This window comes from Saimiri boliviensis, chromosome 17 (assembly GCF_048565385.1).
Source record: "Saimiri boliviensis isolate mSaiBol1 chromosome 17, mSaiBol1.pri, whole genome shotgun sequence".
NCBI classification, from domain to species: Eukaryota; Metazoa; Chordata; class Mammalia; order Primates; family Cebidae; genus Saimiri; species Saimiri boliviensis.
The window spans coordinates 10,723,942-10,739,683 of record NC_133465.1 but is presented as its reverse complement, the minus strand read 5'-3'; the positions used below and the strand labels follow the sequence as shown (position 1 = coordinate 10,739,683).

Below are 15,742 nucleotides of genomic sequence, written 5' to 3'. Positions count from 1 at the left end.
TCTCATCATTTGGCTACCACAGGCATGCATAAAAGAGTTTGCCAAATTGAATATAGCTCTTAAGAACTTACTCTGAGGCCCCATCAGGCACTGTCAAAGATCCCTTCCCAGCACACTAGAAAGCATTCTCTGCCGGCAGATCGGTCTCTGTCAAATTATTTATAGGAGATTGGTTCGCATATTCAAAATGATATGAATACTTCTAATTATATCCAAACATGCCAAATGTCACTACAAACTATGCTGAGGGTTCATGTTGCCAAATGTCTTGCCCTAACAAAGAGGAGGTAGTTGCAGCATCAGCACATTAGTTCCTATATAAGCAGGACTGACCCTTGTGCCTTATCTCCACCAAGAACCCAGAGGTAAGTGATGAGGGCCTTGGAACTCGAAAAACCCCAGGTGGGGCAAAAGTGCTGATCTCATAGCTACCTGTGTGCATTAAACTGCTTTCTCAACCTTAACTTTTGTCTTTATAAAAACAAGATTTAGGGTAGGGAAACTTTAATTCTGTAACTGTATTACCGGAATTTCAGAGCCCCACTAATAAGAAACTTGTTGTTTTACAGTGTGGAACACTTCTGAACCTGCATTTTCATCTGGAACTCCAGAGGTAGGACTTGGTTTTATTCATTTATTGATGACAGAGGGGATATAGTCTAATGAAGCTGTGAATAATCCTTAGTTATACACCATTTCCATGTTTTTGCAGTTAAATCAGGAAAGAGTGTTTCCAAATGAGTGTTTATAAATGCTAGAAAATAACTTTTTCAAAATGTCTTGTTCTCAGAGACTATCCTCATTTGAGTTCTAAGATTAAAAAACCATTTAGAAGAGAATTAGCTTTGACACTGAGTTCTCAGCTGTGCTTAGAACTGTCCAGTGGCAATAGACTAGTTCACGCCAATCTTCTATGGCAAAGCACTGAACACTTAAGACATTTCAGAGACACTTTTAAACACCCCCAGAAAGATTCTTACCTAAAAATATAAACACAAACACCACTGTTAAAACCATTATATTTTAGCTACTTTTGTTGTTGTTATTTATTTTCAGAAAGACTTATTATTATTTACTTAAAAGGTCACAAGTATTACATCCATGGGGTGTTAAATACCATGACTAATTTAAGAGGGATCCTGCCCTTCCCTAAGTAACTTACTAATTGAAAATAAAGGAAAAACTCAACCAATCTAACATATCTACATTGCAGAGGCCTATCTATTAATCGGAAGACAATGACTTACATGCACGTGATATACTCTTAAACTTTTTTCTCTGTTTTTCTGGGTGGAAAGAAAAGAATCACATGGAATTTATGTGGGAAGAAAGGCCTTTGTGCTGAAGCTCTCATTTCTCTGTGGTTAGATCTGTTAACTGACAGCTGAAATCCCTCATGTCAAAAGCAGAGTATCAAAAAAGATTTTGGAATCAAGGCAATGCTAAGTCTCCTGGGAACAAGCCAAATGACAAAATAAATCCAGAGCACTAGAATGTTCTTCTAACAATCGACTGAGATATATAACACCAAATATCAACATAAAGATGTTGTCATAAAAAATAATTATTTCCTTTATGAGAGGAAATGGTCATCTTAAAGGGCAAGGTTTTTTTGATAGTTTTCAAAATATGAACCTTTATTTGAACAAGACAAATTTTCTTTTCTAACTATATGATTGTCCTGGTACATGCCATATACAAACATGCAGAAAGAGGAGAGGGAATTAAATAATGACAGTTGCTATAAAACAATCCATCAATAGTTTTAGCTATAGCGGTTTCATTCTAATTCAACTGTAGGTAACCTATCCCTGAGGATCAAGATATGTGATCTGGAAAGGAAATTTACAGTCCCAAAAATGAAATCTCAAATTACAGTCTCACTCCAAACTTGTCCTTTGGACTACGTTAGAACTCTGGGGAGTGCCGGTTTGGAGGAATGTTACAGCACAGGCTATGTTCAACATTTCTTTCATTTCAAAACCTAACTCATATTTGTGACTTCAGCTTTTTCTTTCTCTCCATTTCTTTCCTCTCCTGGTAGAATCCTTTGCTAAATAAATCACAGCCATGAGTGCGAGTTCAGACGCTGAGATGGCTGTTTTTGGCGAAGCTGCTCCCTATCTTCGAAAATCAGAAAAGGAGCGGATTGAGGCCCAAAACAAGCCGTTTGATGCTAAAACATCTGTCTTTGTGGCAGAGCCCAAGGAATCCTATGTGAAGAGCACCATACAAAGCAAAGAAGGAGGGAAAGTAACTGTAAAGACTGAAGGTGGAGCAGTAAGTGAAAAAAAGGGAGAAAATACTCCCCATGTTATTTCTTGGTTCAAAAGTTGATACCTAACTTACTGGGAATCTCCAAGCCTGTTGCAATGCAAACACCCTTCCAGTCAGTGTAGAGACATCAGATGAGGAGGGCAAAAGTAATTCACAGAAGTAACTTCGTGTCTTCCCTTCCAGCCTCCCACAGGACCTCACCCCACTATGTACAGCCTTCATCATTTCTCTTCAGTTCCCCACTTCCCAGTCGGAATCTCCAAACTTGAGAGAAGTGAAAATAAGCTCCTCCTATCAGAAGTTAAATATTTACTCAGTTAAATAATGTATTAATATCCCCACTACTTCCAAAAAATGAAGTTTCTTAATGAATGAAAGGAAAAGATAAAAATTTAGCCTATTAAAACAAGAATAAAAGGATATAAACTGATAAATCTGGGAGAAGAGCAAGAATGTTAAAAAGATAGTGTCCTAGCTCATCACAGGAAACAGGCTGTCTTAACATTAAACTCTGAAATGAATATATTTCATGTCTTTTTAAAAAGGACATTGAATAAGATAATAATAAGTATGTATGATTATGATTTTCTATCAAAATATACAGGCCAACATAAACCCTACCTCCAACCATTAAAACAAACTGACTGGTCTCTTGCTTACTCACCAGACTTTAACTGTCAAGGAAGACCAAGTCTTCCCTATGAACCCTCCAAAATATGACAAAATTGAGGACATGGCCATGATGACTCATCTGCACGAGCCTGGAGTGCTGTACAACCTCAAAGAGCGCTACGCAGCCTGGATGATCTACGTGAGTGTCTGTAAACACCTTTTATTTCATTTCTCTCTCTGAGTAAAAACAAGACCCAAATGATAATATTCTGATTTTCCCAGACCTACTCGGGTCTCTTCTGTGTCACTGTCAACCCCTACAAGTGGCTGCCGGTGTACAACCCCGAGGTGGTGGCTGCCTACAGAGGCAAAAAGCGCCAGGAGGCCCCGCCCCACATCTTCTCCATCTCTGACAACGCCTATCAGTTCATGCTGACCGGTGAGTGAGTGAGGCATCTATTAACAGAAATGTGTAAACAGAATGTCTGAGGAACAGACAGACTTCTTCTGAGCCTCATTATATTATAATAATACATTCTAGCCACATGGGGCTTTACTGCTTTCAAAAACCTTTCACAGCTCTGACACCTTATGCTCTTCCCAGCAGCTACCTCCATTTTACAGACGAGGAAAGTGAAGCTCACTGAATTCATTGTCCTTCCCAAGCTAACGCAGCTAGTAAGTGGTGGCCTAGCTGAAACAATTACTAGACCTTCATAAACATATTCACTGCTTTCCGTATTTTTTCACTTTCCAGTTTGGATAGAAAAATGTTCATAAGACTTTTTAAAAATACCCAGATTCAAAACAATCAAGGAAAAGAGTTATTATCAGTCACAGGTGGAAAACTTGGTGAATTCTTATGTTCATTTTTGAATGACACCGCTAATATTGCCAGCTTTTAGGGTACAGCATGAATAAAGCAAGCTATGATTTTCTTCCCAAAGATTTGAAGCACCTTCGTATTCAGATGGAAGGAAAAAAATATCTTTTCTGAGAAAAAATTTTAAATTTTATCAAAGTCTGTTATTCCTGCCTTATCAAGGCACAAACAACCAGCTTTGATATGCATCATAGGCCCAAATACAGCCTTAAAGCCTTTTATCTCCACACACCAAATGCACTGCCTTTGGAAATACTTTATATTCCTGAGTTTCTTGTTGTTCCATGAAATTTTGGAAATTAAGGTGCTTTTTCTTTCTTTTCTTTTTTTTTTTTTTTTTTTTTGTACTTGTTTTTGAATTGTCTTTTCAAGAGGAAGGGATAAAATAGGAATCTTCCATTATAATTTGGCCATCAATTCTACAAGGATTCCATGCCAGTAGACAAACTGTTCTATAGTTATCAACAGAAGCTAACTACCTCCCAGAAATTATCTAAATCCTGACTCATTTCAGAGGTTTGAATACTCAGCAGCTGCACTTACATGGCTATGTACACCACTCCTGTTCCCCTGCCCCGGCAAGCTACCCTTTCCCCAGGGTTTAGGGATGCTCCAAATTCAAGTTACTTATGGCTCCCAAACATGATTTTTGCACAAAATAGTGCAGAGCTCTGGTATATGACTTGGTGAGTGTTATTTTAGCAATGCCAAGAGACAGGAACATGGTTTTCTTATCTGTGCTCCCACTAGATGTGATATAATCTTCCATGGTTTTGCTTATACTATAAAACAAATCTATCTGAATAGGATGCAAAATCTGCATTGACTTCTCCAAAGAGAATACTAAGCTTTCTAAAGTCTATCTCTATATCTACATCTAAATACCATCCAGATTTGTATCTATTTTTCCTGAATAGAGTTTTAGGTTTTGTAATTTTCTAAAATTTATCATCTAACAGAATAGAATTGGAGATTTAACAGATCAGCAAGTTGATATAAATACAACCTATCAGTCACATAGTGGCATTTGTTTTTATTATTTAGAAATGCATATAAGATTAAAAGGAAAATAAAAGCAGATGAACACAAATATTCACAATTCCAGACCCCTTTATTTAGTATTCCAGACCCCAATATTTAGTATTGCCAGAAATTAAATTAGTGACATCAAAAGCTGGGAAGACAGCAGAAGGATATCTTTGACCTTAACTAGCTATGTAATTAATATTAGAAAAGTTGCTTCTTCCTTTATGGGTGTCAGTTTCTTTATCCCTTAAATGTAAGAGTTGGCCTAAGCAATTTCTAAGATCTTTTATGACTTTAAAATTCTGTAATTCTAATTGAAATATTTACAAATAAAAGTATAAGGTATCTGGGATTTTCTTTAAAATAATTCATTGGGATTGAGATGCGGTATGGATGATATAAAATTAGCCAAATGTTAATAACCATTGAATCTGTACGATAGGCACATTGGGAGTCATATTACTGTTTCTACTCTTGTATATATATGAATTTTCCATAACAAATGTTTTAAAAATCAATAAAATATGTACCTTATACTCATTAGGATGGCTACTATCAAAAATTCAGAAAATAACAAATTTTGACGGAAACTGGAGAAATTAGATCTCTTGTGCACTGTTAGTGATCATGTAAAAGTTTCAGCCACTGTGGAAACAGTATGGTAGTTCCTCAACAAATTAGAAGTAGAATTACAGTATGATCCAGCAATTCCACTTCTGAGTATATACCCAAAAGAACTGGAAGCAGGGTCTGGAAAAAACATTTGTACAACTATGCTAACCACAGCATTATTTACAACAGCAAAAACATGGAAGGAATCCAAGTGTCCACTGACAGATGAAAGGATATGCAAAATGCGGTGTGTATATATATACACAAATACATATATACAAGAAGATATCTTGCCTTTAAAAGGAAGAAAATTCTGACATATGTTAAAATGTGAACGAACCTTGAAGACATCATGTTGAGTGAAATAAGCCAGTCACAAAAAAGACAAATATTCTATGATTCCTCTTTCATGAGTGATCTAGAGAAGTCAAATTCATAGAGACAGAAAGTAGAATAATGGGTGCCAGGGAATGGGAGGAGCAGGAGATGGAGAGTCAAGAGGTTAATGGACACAGAGTTTCAGTTTGACAAGATGAAAAGAGTTATGGAGATGAAGGGTGGTGATGATTTTACAACTTTATGAATGTACTTACTGCCAGCAATCTCTACACTTAAGAAATGGTTAAGATGGTAAATTTTATTATCTGTATCTTACCACAATTAAAAATTGATAAATACAAAAAGGAATAGATGATTCTTTGCCTCTCATTTTCATACATTGTACAGTGAAGAGAAAATTGGCTATTTTGGAGGCTAAACACAAAACCAAAACCAAAAGTGACATCTTCAAAAAGTTATCAAGCTGTTTTGATCTGAACTAATTCAATAGTCTTCATATTGAATATGCATTTTTTTAACTGATGATTTTGAATTATTTCATAGATCGAGAGAACCAGTCCATCCTGATCACGTATGTGTTTTTTTTTCTTCTCTGATTTGCAAGTATTGCCTTAGATTTTGACAATCTAAGGGCATAGTTCTCTGATCTCTTCTCTGATTTCTGTTTGAAAGCGGAGAATCTGGTGCTGGAAAGACTGTGAACACCAAGCGTGTCATCCAATACTTTGCAACAATTGCAGTTACTGGAGAGAAGAAGAAGGATGAATCTCGCAAAATGCAGGTAGGTCTGGTAGCAAGAGTCAGAGCCTCTGTCAAGGCTCTCAGATGTCTGGAGTCCCAGATGTGAGAACTGTTCCTTCCTTTGCAGGGGACTCTGGAAGATCAAATCATCAGTGCCAACCCCCTACTGGAGGCCTTTGGCAATGCCAAAACTGTGAGGAATGACAACTCCTCTCGCTTTGTGAGTCTCTTGGTCACAGAGGGGTCTACTCGACCCTTAAATTTCAGAGTAGTCACGTCTGAATTATTATTTCAGTTGCATCTCTCTGTGTGTTTCAGTTTTCTAATACTAAATATTCTTTTCAAGGGTAAATTCATTAGAATCCACTTTGGTACTACGGGGAAGCTGGCATCTGCTGATATCGAAACATGTGAGTAACAGGACCAGTGAAAATCAAAAGAGAGACAAGTGGTTTCATTTGCAGTGATATTTTGCAACACTTGCTGTGCATGAAGCCTGTTAAAAGGGTATACCTTCTTATTTCAGTTTAGCGATGTATTGTATATTAGTCTAAGCAGTGAGAATCTTTTCTATGCTTCTATTCCAGCAAAAAGTAGAAGTACCAAATAAAAACGGCAACTTTTAAAATATTAAGTCTGGGCCGGGCGCGGTGGCTCAAGCCTGTAATCCCAGCACTTTGGGAGGCCGAGGCGGGTGGATCACGAGGTCAAGAGATCGAGACCGTCCTGGTCAACATGGTGAAACCCCGTCTCTACTAAAGATACAAAAAACTAGCTGGGCATGGTGGCACGTGCCTGTAATTCCAGCTACTTAGGAGGCTGAGGCAAGAGAATTGCATGAGCCCGGGAGGCGGAGGTTGCGGTGAGCCGAGATCGCGCCATTGCACTCCAGCCTGGGTAACAAGAGCGAAACTCCGTCTCAAAAAAAAAAAAAAATTAAGTCTGAAGACTTCTAAAAGGACAGGAAACATGGCCTAAATAAAGAACACAGAAGATTTATATAGTACTTTAGTTTCATACTTCTTTATTACTAAAAGCAAACACCTCTTAAACTACTTTTTCATAGACAACTATTGTATGCTAGTCTTACTTTTTGCCAAAATCAACATATAATGAAGAGATGGCTTTGTTTCATGAGATTCAAATAATGTTATGCTTTAAAATAAACTCAGTACTTTTAGAAACATAAAAAAAAGGGGGTAGTCTGCTGCTTGTACTGCCTGTAAGTGAAGGCTTACCCATAATCCACTGTTTCCTTTATCTCAATCTCAGACTTAATAGTTTCATAACACATCCTAGAGAAACTCCTGCCTCAGAAGCAACTATGATTTTTTTTTTTTTCAGGACAAATCCTAGGGTTACCTATGTGTTTCCAATATGTCTCTGTGGTTTGCTCCTGATCTGAGTTTTGGTAGATGTTTCCAATGTAGCCCCTCACCACAGAATGAATCCTAGGAGATCCAAAGGAGGGGATATTAGGGATGAACTAAAATACAGAGGTCATGGATCTTCCATGTGAAAAATATTTTGTCCTAGAGCAAGTATGCGTCAATTGCTGCTCTTAGACAGCGAGGACCACCATCCATCTGCAAGTGGTCATCAAGTTGAAATTTCAATGGAGTCCAATGTAATGCCCCCAAATTTGGCCAAAGATGTGAGGTCCATTTAATATCTCAGAAGCATTGATACTTTTTTTCTAACTCTATATCTATTTCCCTCTCCAGACCTTCTAGAAAAATCCAGAGTTACTTTCCAGCTAAAGGCAGAAAGAAGCTACCATATTTTTTATCAGATCACTTCCAATAAGAAGCCAGATCTAATTGGTAAGAAAGAACTTAAAAGTCACAGATAGAAGTTAATAGTATTATTAACAATGTCTGATATAAAACGTATGCCCTGAATTCTGTGACCCAGAAATGCTCCTCATCACCACCAACCCATACGACTATGCCTTCGTCAGTCAGGGGGAGATCATAGTGCCCAGCATTGATGACCAAGAAGAGCTGATGGCCACTGATGTAAGTAAAACATACTTCTAAAAAAATCTATTACATGTGGGAATAACAATAGCAACCTGCAGTAGGTGTGGTTACTTTAGGATGTGTATAAATTATCTTATAAGTTATTCTCTTTTGCCCTAACCTTTGTCCTATGATTTTTCCTGTTAGAGTGCCATTGACATCCTGGGTTTCACTCCTGAAGAGAAAGTGTCCATCTATAAACTCACAGGGGCTGTGATGCATTATGGGAACATGAAATTCAAACAAAAGCAGCGTGAGGAGCAAGCTGAGCCAGATGGTACAGAAGGTACCAAATGAAACTTTATCTGGGTTTAATGAGATAATATAGCAAAAAAAAAAAAAAAAAAAAAAAAAAATCTTATTTTACATTCACATCTCCTTTGTAGCCTAACTTGTGACTTATGAAGGACATACATATTCACACACACTGCATGTTTTCCTAACCCCCTCCATTTCTTACGTCTCCACATCTTCATCATTTCCATCCAGCTCAAATAAGTCACAACAAACCCAAACAGCCACTTATAAGCACAAACTATAAAACAGAATGAAATATAATAGTGCTCCTGGTTGGCCTTGGCAATGAAGGTGGGTATATGAGATAACTGCATACTGCTCTATTTTAGCACTAGATAGGAAGATCCTTGAAACTGACAACAGAGAATGTGCCCAAACACAGGGGTAGAGGTGAAAAAATCCCCCTAGAGACATGTGCATGCATGTGTGTATTGTATGTATATAAACCTATAGACAACATAGGCAGCAAGTAAGATTTTAAAAAAAGGAATTGAGACAAAGATCATATACTCCACTTATGAAAAGAACACGCAATATACAGGAACTACCGCAGAAAGATAGTTATTGCTCTTTAAAGCTTTTCTTGATCACTTCAAGTTGACATTCTTTCTTCTTCCTCAAAACGTTTCAGCAGTTACTGGTGTACCTGACATGTGGCATTTATTTACATTACAGTCATTGACAGAATTGTAGAAAGGGACTCTGTAGGGATCACCCAGTAAAATTTAATCTCCACATTTTCAGATAAAGAAATCCAGCAAGGTTTAATAGGGAGGGGAAAAACTAAGATAAGAATCAAAATATTCTGACTTTTACCCTTTCTAACAGTGAATATTTATCTTATCCTTCCAACTACACCTAATGTGTCTAAAAAACAGAGACTATGGCTTTTACTTCTCATAAAAGACTGTAAGACTGCAAGACTGCAGTAAACATTATATATGTTTAGGGTTGATGAAAAACTTCTTAAAAACTACTTGCAATAAATCATTAAAGGTCAGCATAACCAATCAACCATTTAATGGCGACCACATGCTCTAAGGTTAGAGAACTTCATTTGGCCTTTTATAGAATTATTTATTTAAATAATAAGTTGAATTGGAGAAAAATGGAAAGATTAGGTAAAAGCGGATATCCTTCATGAAACATGTCCTGACTGTGTCTCTGCAGTTGCTGACAAGGCGGCCTATCTCCAGAGTCTGAACTCTGCGGACCTACTCAAAGCCCTCTGCTATCCTAGGGTCAAGGTCGGCAATGAGTATGTCACCAAAGGCCAGACTGTGCAGCAGGTAAGTCCATGGCCTCCATGAATCACACATATTCCAGGCCTTCATGGCATGTCTTTAAAAACACCAACAAACTTTATCTGTGAAGGTGTACAACGCGGTGGGTGCTCTGGCCAAAGCCGTCTACGAGAAGATGTTCCTGTGGATGGTCACCCGCATCAACCAGCAGCTGGACACCAAGCAGCCCAGGCAGTACTTCATCGGGGTCTTGGACATTGCTGGCTTTGAGATCTTTGATGTGAGTTATTTTCATATTAATAAGAATTAAGAATGAGATAATTGTGGGTTTGGTATATTAAGTATTATCATTATTCATTCACATTTATAGTGTCTATATTACTTGCTCCAACATTACACCTAGAACAAGAGTTATCTCCAAAATAGGAGGTAACATAATGTGCTAATAATAATAGCTAACAATCACTGAACCATCAGTGTACCCTAGGGACTTCAAAATGTTACCTTATTTAATCTTCAAAACAAGCCAAGAAGGAGTAGCTAATATTCCACCACCTTACACAGAAGAAACTGAGATGCAGGGAAATCAAAGCAGTAGCTGAAGATCCCACAGTTGCATAAGACAAATCAGAACAGCAACCCAGATCTATAGCATTTGGTCCATGCACAAGGCTTTTTTCATAGAGGAGAAGAGGCCCAAAGGTAGAAGCATAGAGACAGATGATAGTCTCTGCTCTTCCAGATTCATTTTACACAAACTATTTCGCCTCCAGAGCATCAGCTTCACCATACATAAAATAAAGAAGTAATATATTACAAAGACTCTTCTAGATCTTCGATCGCTATATCAGGTCCCTGCTTTCACACACCTAACAAGGGGGATTTGCTAAATGTCTGATATGAATAGAAGATTAGCCCAATGATTTCACTTTATATGTCAAAACCTTTATATTAAAGATCTTAAGATCAGCTTTCCTTAATTACATAACCGCCAAAGGTGAAAATGTGAACTTTATTTTGAATTGGAGAGTGGGAGTGGTAAAAGAAGTGAGGCTTTCCAATAAACTCCTTTCACCTTTACCTTTGAATCTAAACCAAAACACACAGGACCATGGTTGCTCTTTTAAGGTATACTCTTGCCTATACAATCTTAGAGGAGAAAAGGTAAATTCTACCAGAACTCTTGTTGTAACATTGAAATCTGGGACCCTAAACAATGCCTGGAATTTATGTGAAAGGCAAAAAAATGTGAATAATGATCATTTTTTTGAAGGAACAACAGTTAGTTTGAACTGTATCTCATTACTACATTCCACATTTTTTAATAAAAAATTTTTCAGTAGTTAATTTTACTACTGTAACAATTCATTTGATGTTGGAAATCTCTATTATTTTGTGTAGTTCAACAGCCTGGAGCAGCTGTGCATCAACTTCACCAATGAGAAACTGCAACAGTTTTTCAACCACCACATGTTCGTGCTGGAGCAGGAGGAGTACAAGAAGGAAGGCATCGAGTGGACGTTCATCGACTTCGGGATGGACCTGGCTGCCTGCATCGAGCTCATCGAGAAGGTCAGGTGGCTTTCCAAAGAAAGGCAGACTGCAAGGATACCTTTCCCAGAAATCTCAAGCAATTCTAGAAAGTATTACTGTAATCTCAAATGGCTTGTGATCTGAACAAATTGGAAAATTACTATTTTGAAATGACTTCCTCTTTTTAACTTTTACATGAGAAAAGATCTGACAGTGTTTACTTCTGTTTTGTTCTAACCATTCTTATTCTGATACTGGATCAGATCCAACTTTAAGGCAACACTGAAAACTCTGTTTGAGATGGTCTGCTTCGCTACAACTGCTATCCTCATCAGTTCTTGATCTGTCTCCATTATGATCCATGATGTCCACAATAAAAACATTTTTCATATAAAAATTAATGCACACATGATAGACTTAGTGCTTTCATGAAAGCTAATCTGTTCCAAGTCAAGAAGTCAAACTGCATATGCTACTTCATAATCTATTTTATTTATTTTTTTTTGAGACAGGGTCTCACTCTGTCACCCAGGCTGAAGTACAGTGGTATAATCATAGCTCACTGCAGCCTCAACCTCAGGCTCAAGTGCTCCTCTTTCCTCAGCCTCCTGAGTAGCTAGGACCATAGGCATGTGCCACTATGCTTAGCTAATTTTTGTATTTTTTGTAGACAGACTGTTTTGTCATGTTGCCCAAGCTGGTGTCGAACTCCTGGTTTCAAGTGATCCTCCTGTCTTGGCCTCCCAAAGTGTTGGGATTACAGGCATGAGCCACTGTGCTCAACCTATAATCTATTTTAAAGAAATTACCCAAAATATTTTAAATAAAATTTGGTTGTTTATGCTGTTTAATTACTGCATAGATCACAAGTCAGTAAGTGCTTTTCATAGCGAAAAAAAAAACTCTGACAATAGATTTATTCCCTGAATAGGAAAAAAGTGTGATAATACGTAACATTTTAACATGCTATGCTGAGGACATTTGTATCCAGCTATTCTTTTAATTGAAAATAATGCTACAGATTGAATATGAGAAGAATGGTTATCATTCTAGTGATAACAAGGGACTTCTTTGAACTGTGATCCTGGTGTATTTCATACATATATTTAAGTGGAGGTGCTCATAATTCAATCAAATGACAGCCACCGTGTCTCTATCTTTTGAGAGAAGTTAGGTTGACACCAATGTTGCTTTTCTGAATTCAGCCACTGGGCATCTTCTCCATCCTGGAAGAGGAGTGCATGTTCCCTAAGGCAACAGACACCTCCTTCAAGAACAAGCTGTATGACCAACATCTGGGCAAGTCTGCCAACTTCCAGAAGCCCAAGGTGGTCAAAGGCAAGGCCGAGGCCCACTTCTCTCTGATTCACTATGCTGGCACCGTGGACTACAACATTACTGGCTGGCTGGACAAAAACAAGGACCCCCTGAATGACACTGTGGTTGGGCTGTACCAGAAGTCTGCAATGAAGACTCTAGCCAGTCTCTTCTCCACATATGCTAGTGCTGAAGCAGGTATTTTCAGTGCTCTTAATCTAAATTAAACCCATTCTCACAGACTGTTATAATACATGTTCACATGGGCTTCTGATATTCTACTCCTATTGACGGGTTTTCTTTTTACCTAAGATAGCAGCGCGAAGAAAGGTACGAAGAAAAAGGGCTCTTCTTTCCAGACTGTGTCTGCCCTTTTCAGGGTAAAGTACATATTTAATTTAATATCTATTTGGTTTCTATGAATTATTATAATTAAGGATTTCAAATAAATTATGAGAGAATAAAATGTTAATAGGAATCACTTCAAATATCCACTCTCGTTAGAGTATAGCCAAAGAAATACTACTCCTATAGGAATAGATGCTCTACCCATTACTCCTTATTATGATTATCTAATGTATTCAGGATTGCCAAAATGTCCTTAGAAACTTTCTTATTATATAAAGAGGTGGACTTCTAAAGAGGTATAGTTAAACTTCAAAGCTGTCCCTGTGGAACACCATATTCTTATTCCACTAATGTTGCCCTTTGAAAACGTCCCTGAGTTCCTCTTTGAGAATGAGCCTCAGATACACTCTTTACGACATCTCTCACCTAAACATATCTCTGTCCTCTGAGGTAAATTTAATTTTTCATTACAGTTGAAAATCATCTAAAGCCAAGCCCAGTGATTTAAATGGATCGTTAAGATATGAAATATCTCTTGAAATTAAATAATAATTTCACTATAAAATCATTTTATTTTCCTAAGTAGCTTAAAAACTGGCTCTTATATCTGGACTAATAATGGCTTTTTTTATCAAAATGTGTATGGCTAAGTCTCATTCCTTATAAAACTAAAATACGGATATGACATACGACCTATGATCTAAACAAGAAAACAACTCCTGCTCCTTTCCTTTCTCACCACCAATCGCATTATCTTACCAAACAGACTTTTGTTTCATCGATTTGTTTTCATACACGTTTTCAAAATTAGGAACTCACATTACTTATTTTCTTAATTTCCTAATGGTTAACCGAGATATGGCACAAAAAAAAAAAAATACACACACACACAAGACGTTAAGAGGTCCCGGGGAATAATACACTCAAGGAAGGAAAAGCAAAAGCTAGGACAATTCCTAACTTAGGTTACTGCTGTAATCTGCTACTGTGAAAATTATTAGCACTGAGAGAGACAAAATAGACCTCACAAACAATCTCAACCATTCTCAGATGATGCCAGAGAAACAAAAGGGACTTTACAGTCAGGCAGCTCATTCATTAGTGGCATAGCAAGGCCATAATCTCTGTCTTGTGATTCTCGGTTGAGAACCCTTCCTTGTACAGCACAAGGATACTGAATTGCAGTTTCTGTATGAGACAGATCCCTGGTGTTAACAAATGAATACCTTGGAGATGTGCATTCCTTCCAAGCACTTAGGCCTTTTTGTTATTTGGCAGGCTAGAACTCTTGAGACCTTCAACATACAGAGCAACGGAAGCCTCACAGACTCATACCTAGTAGTTAAAAGATTGTCTAGGTTCACTTCATATAATTACGAAAAAAAAAAAATCTGAAATAGAACTTTTTCATCAAATTCTTTGTTTGGTTTTCTAGGAAAATTTAAATAAATTGATGACGAATCTGAGGAGCACACACCCTCACTTTGTACGGTGTATCATTCCCAATGAAACCAAAACTCCTGGTAAGACACAGAGAGTGAAATAATCAAACAGGCACAGGTTTGAAAACTAAATGCCTAGTATAAATAAGTACTCTGCTTTATTTTTAGGGGCAATGGAACATGAACTTGTCCTGCACCAGCTGAGGTGTAACGGTGTGCTGGAAGGCATCCGCATCTGCAGGAAAGGATTCCCAAGCAGAATCTTATATGGCGATTTCAAACAAAGGTCAATCTTGTTTGTTGTATTTCATTAATACTGTGAATATTTTACCACCTTAATTGTTGTCCTCTGTTCATTTTATTTCACATATCCTTAGTATATATTTAAAAATTAAGAAGTTGAATAATATAGTCTTGTGGTAGTAGGATACTACAACAGGTTAGAAGAATAACAGGAAACAGGCATGCCACAGAAAATCATATTGTTTTACTCTCTGACCTTAAAGGACAGTTGGATTTTCTACTTTTACCTCTACTCTCAGATTTTTGTTGATATTTCCTTTTGGTGTCATTTGGTTGGCATGTGGTCACATTTTCCTAACCATTCTTTGTTTAACTGAGCAGATACAAGGTTTTAAATGCAAGTGCTATTCCAGAGGGACAGTTTATTGACAGCAAGAAGGCTTCTGAGAAACTTCTTGCATCTATTGATATTGATCATACTCAATACAAATTTGGACATACCAAGGTATAGTGTTATTTATTTATACCTGATCCAAGTACCTTCTGCCATTTCTGTGTCTCCTGCAGTCGGGGGATGATTTGTAACTCTCTCTTTCTCCAGGTTTTCTTCAAAGCTGGCCTTCTGGGTCTTCTGGAAGAAATGAGAGATGACAAATTGGCCCAGATTATAACAAGAACACAAGCTGTCTGTAGGGGATTCCTAATGAGGGTAGAATATCAGAAGATGCTGCAAAGGAGGTAACAACCATACATATCAGAATCACGAGGTCCTGTAAGGACTATCCATCAGTCTTTTTCATTCATTAT

General features: G+C 37.4%; 1 protein-coding gene across 1 annotated transcript in view; it reads left to right on the top strand.

The window, feature by feature from the left end:
- Positions 1-567: 567 nt before the first annotated feature.
- MYH8 (myosin heavy chain 8) overlaps positions 568-15,742 on the top strand; it is a 32,106-nt gene continuing 16,931 nt past the window's right edge. Inside the window, exons 1-20 of the mRNA XM_039476795.2 lie at positions 568-613; positions 2,045-2,280; positions 2,945-3,088; positions 3,172-3,328; positions 6,293-6,320; positions 6,422-6,530; positions 6,618-6,710; positions 6,837-6,900; positions 8,215-8,313; positions 8,405-8,508; positions 8,659-8,797; positions 9,979-10,097; positions 10,183-10,332; positions 11,454-11,624; positions 12,791-13,100; positions 13,215-13,282; positions 14,686-14,773; positions 14,861-14,978; positions 15,317-15,440; positions 15,537-15,673. Of these exons, the coding sequence (XP_039332729.1) occupies positions 2,071-2,280; positions 2,945-3,088; positions 3,172-3,328; positions 6,293-6,320; positions 6,422-6,530; positions 6,618-6,710; positions 6,837-6,900; positions 8,215-8,313; positions 8,405-8,508; positions 8,659-8,797; positions 9,979-10,097; positions 10,183-10,332; positions 11,454-11,624; positions 12,791-13,100; positions 13,215-13,282; positions 14,686-14,773; positions 14,861-14,978; positions 15,317-15,440; positions 15,537-15,673 (2,432 nt within the window). The 5' untranslated portion in view covers positions 568-613; positions 2,045-2,070. The remainder of the gene's footprint in view (positions 614-2,044; positions 2,281-2,944; positions 3,089-3,171; positions 3,329-6,292; positions 6,321-6,421; positions 6,531-6,617; positions 6,711-6,836; positions 6,901-8,214; positions 8,314-8,404; positions 8,509-8,658; positions 8,798-9,978; positions 10,098-10,182; positions 10,333-11,453; positions 11,625-12,790; positions 13,101-13,214; positions 13,283-14,685; positions 14,774-14,860; positions 14,979-15,316; positions 15,441-15,536; positions 15,674-15,742) is intronic.